The following is an 8542-nucleotide window of genomic DNA, read 5'->3' as shown; positions in this document are numbered from 1 at the left end:
GTATTATTCTTCACTGTTGCTTCTTTATTCTTCCCCAGGAAGCCAGTGGCATAAGATTTATTATATTGAAAGGGTATGAGAAAGGACTGGCTCCAAGAAGTTAAACAACCACAATGAGAGATCCTTGTTCAGTTTCAGTGTTTATAGTTTCAGGTGCTGGGAATACAATGATGACTAAGATACTATCCCTGCCCTCAAGGAGTTAAATCTGCAGTGAGAAGACAGATTTAAAAAACAGATTATAAAACAATATGGTAAGTGCAATATGGAGGATATTTACAAGGTGTATTGCAATACAGAAGGGTAACCCATCCAAGCCTGAAAGGATAGGGGTATTAGAATCATGGAATACTTTCCAAGGATAAGATTTGAGAGGTGCCTCAGCGGTTAAGCGTCTGCCTTCGGCTCAGGGCGTGATCCCGGCGTTGTGGGATCGAGCCCCACATCAGGCTCTTCCTCTATGAGCCTGCTTCTTCCTTTCCCACTCCCCCTGCTTGTGTCCCCTCTCTCGCTGGCTGTCTCTATCTCTGTCAAATAAAAAAATAAAAAAAAATTTTAAAAAAAAAAAAAAAAAAAAAAAAGATTTGAGAGGTGCCTGGTTGGCACAGTTGGTTAAACATCCCACTCTTGGGTTTTGGCTTAGGTCGTCATCTTGGGGTCACCGGATCAAGCTCCGCATCCAGCCCCTTGCTCAGTATGGAGTCTCCTTGAGACTGTTTTTCCCTCTCCCTCTGCCCCTGCCTTCCACTCATGTGCTCTCTCTCTCAAATAAATAAATAAATCTTTTTTTTTTAAAAGATAAGCTTTGAATGTCAAATGGGAGTTGTATACACAAGGTTAAGAGTAAGGTGAGAAGAGCAGCATCAAGAGTCCCACAGGGAGAATACTGTAAGTAAAGGAATGGAGGTACTTGGGGACCTAGGTGTAGTTCCATATAACTGGGATTTCAAGTAAGAGGAGGAGGTATAGCAGGGGATGAGGCTTGTGACATAGGGAATGTCAGACTCTGGCTTTATGAAAAATCTACTAATGGAGAATTACACAGTATGCATAGCAAATATTAATAGAGAAAGAAGTTAAAATCAGAAAAAAAACAAGACAGCGGATCTGAATGAAAGTGGCTCTGAGAAGGGCTCTGGGAGCGAGGAGCAACCAGGCATGGGCCATCTCACAGAGGACTTACTCTTATTCTGCAAGCTACAATTTGTGTTTCCAATTCGGCCATTTTTATTTGCCAGTCCCATTCCTGTGTTTGGTCTGGTTATTTACAGAAGGCAAAGGGAAAAGTGAGTGAATGTAGAGGATGAGGAGAGAGATTATAAAATAGATATTTAAGTAAGTGACTCTCCATTTGGATGTCTAACTGACATCGCAAAGTTAACATCTCCAACCTGAACTCCTGATCTACCCCTGCAACTGCCCCCACAAATTTGCATCACCTTTTGGTGATGGCAACTCCAACTTTCCAGCTCCTTAGGACTAAAGTCTTAGATCCCATTCTTCATTCCTCCCTTTTTATCATATTCCATACCCAGTCCATTAGGTAATTTTGTTAGCTCTTCCTTCAGAATATATCCCCAATCCCACCAGTTTTCACCATTCCAGTTGATCCACATCATCTTTCATCTTTATTACTCCAACAGCTTTCCAACAAGTCTCCCTGCTTTTACTCTTGACCTCCTAGAATCTATTCCCCTTACGATATCCAAAGGGACCCTTCAAAAATGTGTCAAATAGGGGCCCCTGTGTGGTTCAGTCAGTTGGGTGTCTGACTCTTGATTTCGGCTCAGGTCATGATCTCAGGGTTCTGAAATGGAGCCCCATGTTGGGCTCTGTGCTTGCAGGGAGTCTGCCCGAGAGTCTCTCCCTCTGTACCTCCCTTACTTTCTGCCCCTCCCCCTATTCATATGCTCTCTCTCAAATAAATAAATCTTAAAAAAAAATGTGAGTCAAATGGTATTCACCCAAAACCCTACACAAAACTCTCTTTTTCACCAAGACAAAGCTAAAGTTCTTACAATGAATTTCTTCAGCAGCTTTGCTCTGGCTAGTCCCTCTCCCTGAAATACTCTTTCCTTAATGATCTTCTTAGCTAACTTTATTACCTTCTCAAATTTCATGGCTCCATGAGAGTGACCCTGCCCACCGTTTTTAGTTATTGTAACCTGTTGTTATCCCTATCTCCATGTACTCCTGATCCCCCTTATCCTACTATACTTTTTCCTTTTTCCACAATCCTTATCACTTCTAATATAATATGTAATGAATTTATTATCTTTGTTGTTTAGTTTCTTGTCTCTCCCTGCTAGGCTGCAAATTCCACAAGGGATTATTTGGTTCACTGATCTATTCTGCTTAGAACTCTAAATATTGCATGGAAGAATGAATGAATGTGTTGTTATGGTCAATTGAAAGCTCTACTTTACATTATCCAAATTTCCCATTGTTAAGATATCTCAGAAGCTAAGTACTGAGAAACAGAGGAATGAGTCACACGCATCTTAATTCTAGAGACTGAATGAAAAAAGGAAAATAAAAGTTTTCCTATGACCAGATACTGGGGAGAGGGAAGAATGCGTTTTCTTTTCACTCTGGAAATAAAAATTGTTGGCTGGAGGCCCCTGGGTGGCTCAGTCAGTTAAGCATGTAACTCCTGATTTTGGCTCAGGTTGTGATCTCAGGGTTGTGAGATTGAGCCCCACGTCGGGCTCCGTGCTAGGTGTGGAGCTTGCTTAAGATTCTCTCTCCCCCTTTCGCTCTGCCCCTCCCACCCCCTCTTCTCTCCCTCTCAAAAAAAAAAATTGTTGGCTGGACTCAATTGTCCAAATTTAAATTCCGTGGATTGAGGTCTAGACTGCTTTTTCAGTGGAGTTTTTTGGGAGAAGGAAAGGAGATGGCAAAGTTGGTTTTTTCCTCTTAAGTACTGCTTAAACTGCTGATATATCCATACAAAAGAAAGCTCTGCTTTACTTTTTCTGAAATAATAAGTCTACATATGAATCAGATGTTGAGAGGCTCTAATGAAAAGCCTAAAGACGTGGAACAAAGGCTAGGGAATGAGAAAAGCAGAATGTAGTATAATATACCAAATTTACCATTTATTTTCTTGCTTTAGACTGCCATTTATGTGACAAGTGACTTTTTGCATAAATATTAGGGCAAGGTTTTTCCTCTCCCCGTATTAAACTTTGAGAGTTACACACCAAGTCATGCCCAGCGAAGTATCACCACATCCTAGTAAGATCCTGTATGTATGTGTTTATGAGCACATTTAATTGCATGTTCCTACATCCTCAGATGTGGCAAAGTTAGCTCACTTCATTTGCAAAGGATATGGGGTAACCATGGCCCATTGTTGAGCAAAAGGGCATGAAGATCAGCTGGAAATTGCAATCAGGGAGAAGGTTTGGGTATAATCTATAAAACTAGGAGTAACACCAGGACCCTACCACCTTTACCCAGGTTAAGCAGTTGAATTTTAAAAACTCTTAAATAGGAGGTCTTTAAAATTTTAATACTCCCCCCACACACTAATTAAACGAATTTTGACATCCGTTTGTGCATGGTATGTACAACAGCAATATTCAAATATAATTTATCTGAGTGTCAAATTGGACCTCCACCCAACAAGTACTTATTAAGCATCTACTGTTGGGGATAGTGAAGTGAACTAGACAGACCCAGTTCCTTCCCTTTGTCAAGGAACTGCCCCTTCCCAACCAAGTGCTTTATGTCATTGACCAAGAAAGGTAAGGGAACAGTCTTTAAACTGTGGAATAACAGAAATCTTTTGTTTACATAATTAGTGACATCCAAGGAAATCTCAGTCTACTCTGAGGCTAAGTTTCATAATTTTGCTCTACATATTTTTTTCTCTCTTTAAACATCAAGTCCAAACGTGATTAGCCAGGACTCATGACCTTCCTTGCCAGCCTAATGCTATTTTACATCCCCTTTATTACTGCAGTGAAAAAGCTGAGTTTAGTTTTACTATCACACTAGACATTATTGGATGGTCCCTATGATTAAGAACTCACCTTAGTGACTAGTTCTTCTCTTATTCGCCACATTATCCAAAGAGCACAGGCTTCTTTCTCACAGGAAAAGAGTAGTTGGCTACATTTGGGGCTGCCATATGAGAGTGTTTTCCAAAAGATGTCATGTGGGATGGGTCCCAGAGTAGGCATGGGTTGTTCCAGGTTGGGTTTGGGATTACAAATGCATAGAGCATAAACCAGGACTTCAAGGTCTGAGATCACAGAAATAGAAGACCAAACAATGCTTGGGCACTAGAACATTATTGTTACGTGTCAACTTCCTAACATCACTAAGGAGAATTAAATTTGCAGAAAGATAAAAAATGGACAGTTGGTGGTAAAATCTAGAAAGCACACAAAGAAGTGACAGCATTGGCCTTTGAAGAATGTATCCTAGAAGAGTCGTTCTTAACTTTGTTTTCATATCCTCAATGGTATGATACATTGTTTTTGAAACCCTGATAGAGTAGAGATTCAGAAGAAATTCTCTTCCCTCCTTACCTAGTTTTTCTGGTCTAGAAAGAAGTACAATCACTAAATGAGGTAAGAGCCTTCCATTAACTCTCCTAACTACACCAGGTTCCATACCAGAATTTTAGAACAAAAATATTCAGGTGAGTTGGAGAAGAGAAAACCATTGTCCAACTTCAGTTCTCAATCTGGCCCACATCTCTAATTACTGTTATGAAACTGGGATCCAGCACTAGTCCATACTGAGTGCTGCTCCAGGGGCACGGTGTAAATGCTACTGACAAAACTTCTAAGTGTGCTAATGAGTAGAGCTTGAGAAGCGAGTAATTCCTTAACTGAGAATGATGCATGTATAGAGTAAAAGGTGGAGGGCATGCTTAATCTGGTAATCACTTACAGAAAACGTGGGTAATTTCTCTGGAGAGAACAAGCCCAATTACTCATAATGCACAATACTGGGCAGTACTCAAGACAAGAGGCACCACTGCACTACTAATTAAGGTCTGGCACACATCACCATTCTTTTGACAATCTGCCCCCCCTGCGTTTTCCCCCCCCCCCCCCACCAAAACTAATGAAATAATAATGGTTGATGGCACCATCTGAGAGGTAGCGTAATGAAAGGTATAACCTGGGCTTTTAAGTCATTTGTTAGAATTCTAGAACTACTACATAGCTGAGAACACTCATCTCATCAACGTTCTGCTTTGATCCTTCCTGCAAGTTGGAGGTAGTCTGTGGTGAATTTAGAAACAAGAAATACAGAGCAGCCTTTCTGCCTTCATATTCCTCCCAGTTATTTAGTATCTGGCCCACCCATAGCCTTGCCAATACCTAACTTTTGTTTCCCAGGGTTTATTCATGTCCATATCTGATAATGTAACTGGGTTTATTTCAAATTTCATTTATGAAGAATGAGGTCAAGCCATGTCTCTTCAGCTATATTCAACCTTATATTCTTCTTTTTTAAAGGTAGCCTCATAAAAACAAGGCCTCAAAAATCGGCAAAAAACTCATTACTGTTCATCTCCAAGGAAATCTTTAGTAAAAAGCAAAAGATTTAGGTACTCCAAAGAGAAACCAGAATTATCAACCTTGTATTCTTACCAAGGATCTGTGTTCAACTTTTTCAAAGCCTGAGAGTGGGAAATTTTTCACTTGACTTAGGCTAAAGGTCATTGTAACTCAATAAATGGGGAAACCTTTCACTTTCTGCACTGGACAGTAGTGCTAATAAGAAAAAGAGGGGGAAGGAAGGAGTGGTAATGTCTATAGCCACAGTCAAATCCTATTTGTGGAAACCTTTATTGTCTACGTTAGTGGGTCCTCAATATATCAAAAGTTCAGTCCTACTGTCCAGCACTTAAGGAAGAAAGGTCTAATGTCACTGTATGTGGGTTGAAGTAGGTGCCAAAGGAAAAGCAGTTCCCACCACCTCCAAGGAGCAGGAGCTGCTGCTCTTCAGGAAGGAGGATGCTGGTATGATTGTGTAACATTAATGGCCTTGGCACACATGTTGTATCAATCTGATACTCCGAGCTCAATCCTGTAGTCAAATCAATAACAGTCACTCCAGGAACTGAGGAAGAATGAATCCAGACCCCTCCAACCAGTAGAAGCTTCCCATGGAGCACATGAGCTGTGTGGGAATACCTTGGAGTAATGGGAGGCTGGATGACTATTGATTCCCAGAGGAATCCACAAGAGATTGGTTTTAGAAAGAGTACAGAGCTCAGTGGCTCCTCAGAAGCACCCAGACCTCCAGCAATAAGGGCTCCCCCTTGCCAGCTACAGGCGCTGTGTGAATGCCGACCTTCAGGTGCTTCCCCCTTCACTGGGATACTGACCCAAGCCATTGTCCCCATATGTAGGAAATGCCAGTCACTTAGTACAGGTTCTACCACACTTCGACCCCCATACACAAACAAATATTTCTGATTCTCATAGGACACTTCTGTTGTTGAATGCCGCCAACGTGATAACATGGAATCTTCTGGGCCGGCCTTTGTTACTGTTACATTTAGATACTCAGTGCTATTATCCTCACTCTTAGAGACACCCAGTTGGAGAATCCCCAAGGCTGGAGTTACTGGGGACAGTCTCCCTCCCAGAACCAAAACCTCAGTATCTGAAAGTCTTGTCATGGTGTGATAAAGGCGCCCATCCCACTGGGCTCCAGTCCCACAACTGCATGTTTGGTTGCCTTTCCATTCAAAGTCACAATATCTTGAAAGCAAGTGAAACTTGCTCACTCGGCAATGCCGCCCCTCTTGCTCTCCAAATCCTCCTGCACTAAGAATGACGCTTGGGCTCAAAAGGACAGAGGCATGCCCGTATCTCTTAAGGTCTGGGCCCTTGCTGTCACTAGTGACTACACAGGCAGGGAAGATGCCTGATGGAGAAGCAGGATCTATTCGAGGAAACGCCTCTGAGGGTGGAAACACCAGAGTTTGGGAGAGAGTGGCTCCTCTAGAAGCAGCCAGAATGAAATAGTGGGCGCACTTCAAATGCCACTCCTCAAACTCATCAAAAGGTTCAAGATTCTCCACGCGCTGGCATTCTTCCGATGAAAGAAAGCAGCGATAGAATTCATTCATGTTCACGGCACAGCAGGCAGTCCAGCCAGCCTGAAGGAAGCGGTTCTGCTGGGCCTCCACGTCAGGAAAGCGGTCTAGGCCATGCAGGGGAGAATTGAGCTGCTGAAAATGCTGCTGCATGACCTGGCCAAAGGCGTCATGCGGCCTCATCTGCTCATAGATCACGAAAAGGGCATCAGGAAAACGCCGCGCTGCCCAGGCGATGAGGGCCGCGGCATCATTCGGCTCAAGGTAGGTCAGCACGGCCTCAGCTAGAAGCAGAGTGGGTGCGGCCGCGTTAAGGCCGGCGGCGGCCAGGGCCTCGTCCAATCGCGCGAGCTGCCTCAGGTCCAGGCCTAGGAGGCGGTAGTCCACACTCTCAAAGCAGAGCGCTGACGTGGGGTCCCTGCTCTGGAAAGGCCCGGTTAGGGCGCACAGTTCCGGCGTATCTAGAATCCTCTCCGCTTTGCGCCGGGCCACGTCCGGAAAATCTACTTCCCAGACTGCAGTCCCGGCCAGGTGGCCCGCAGTTTTCAGGCGAAAATACAGCGAATCTGAACCAGCTCCCAGCGATAAGATCTGGGCGCGAGTAACGCCTGGGACCGCGCACGTCCGTTCCAGGAAGGCGCGCACGCAGTGCCCCACGGCGCGTGCGCGGACGTAGTACCCGCGGTGGATGAGCGGCGCGCGGCGCGCGGTCCCCGGAACGAGCAACGCGGCAAAGGGGTCGTGCACGTACCCGCGCGCGGCCAGGGAACTCTTGCTAAGGGCGCTGCTGTCGTTAGTGCTTTGTACTGCCCCCGCCCGACGCTCGCGGCTCCGCGGGCCCATGGCGGAGAAGAAGGAGAGGAGCGGCGGTCCGTCACCGAGGTGAGCTCTCTTTCGTTCTGCAGTACCCACCTCGGGGATTTCTGTACGGAAAAAGCACCCCTCTTCCGTGACTCCCCTTCCGCGTGTGCGCGTCACTTCCGGAAAGAGGGCACCTCACCAATCAGAATTGAGGAGAGTGTAGCTTGTACTAAAATTCGACTGTGATTGACTTTTTTTGGATTTTCTGGGACTGCGTTTTCGTGGAAGACTGACCCCTGCGGCTTATTGTGCGCACGTGGACTGTGTCAGGGAAGGTCAGGTGGTCGCTTTCTTTTTTTTTTTTTTTTTTTTTTTTTAAAGATTTTATTTATTTATTTGACAGAGAGAGAGACAGCCAGCGAGAGAGGGAACACAAGCAGGGGGAGTGGGAGAGGAAGAAGCAGGCTCATAGCGAAGGAGCCTGATGTGGGGGCTCGATCCCATAACGCCAGGATCACGCCCTGAGCCGAAGGCAGACGCTTAACCGCTGTGCCACCCAGGCGCCCCAGGTGGTCGCTTTCTTACAAGCTTTTCCGTCTGAAGGGAAAAGCTAAGTCCTCATAGTTGGGTCAGCTGTTGACAGAAATCTTTAAGGGGTGATTTTGAGGA

At 44.7% G+C, this 8542-nt stretch overlaps 2 protein-coding genes and 1 non-coding gene across 5 annotated transcripts in view; 1 reads left to right on the top strand and 2 right to left on the bottom strand.

Annotated features, from left to right (window-relative positions):
* Positions 1-3078: 3078 nt before the first annotated feature.
* Positions 3079-7948, bottom strand: LCMT2 (leucine carboxyl methyltransferase 2). Its single transcript, XM_002913186.4, has one exon. The coding sequence runs from the start codon at positions 7913-7915 to the stop codon at positions 5858-5860; it is 2058 nt and encodes a 685-aa protein (XP_002913232.1). The 5' UTR covers positions 7916-7948; the 3' UTR covers positions 3079-5857.
* Positions 5484-5597, bottom strand: LOC117802529. The gene has a single exon (XR_004625898.1). It is a non-coding gene; the product is annotated as a U5 spliceosomal RNA (small nuclear RNA).
* The window catches only part of ADAL (adenosine deaminase like), a 24242-nt gene continuing 23521 nt past the window's right edge, over positions 7822-8542 (top strand). The window contains exon 1 of one of the 3 annotated variants that reach the window (XM_011227461.3): positions 7822-7954. The gene's annotated coding sequence lies outside the window, so the exon portion shown is untranslated. Of the gene's footprint in view, positions 7955-8073; positions 8209-8542 lie in introns of those variants that run through there. The other 2 variants (XM_034661056.1, XM_011227464.3) reach the window with 2 other exon arrangements.

Source organism: Ailuropoda melanoleuca, chromosome 5 (genome assembly GCF_002007445.2).
Source record: "Ailuropoda melanoleuca isolate Jingjing chromosome 5, ASM200744v2, whole genome shotgun sequence".
Lineage (NCBI taxonomy): Eukaryota > Metazoa > Chordata > Mammalia > Carnivora > Ursidae > Ailuropoda > Ailuropoda melanoleuca.
This window is presented reverse-complemented; position numbering and strand designations above follow the sequence as displayed.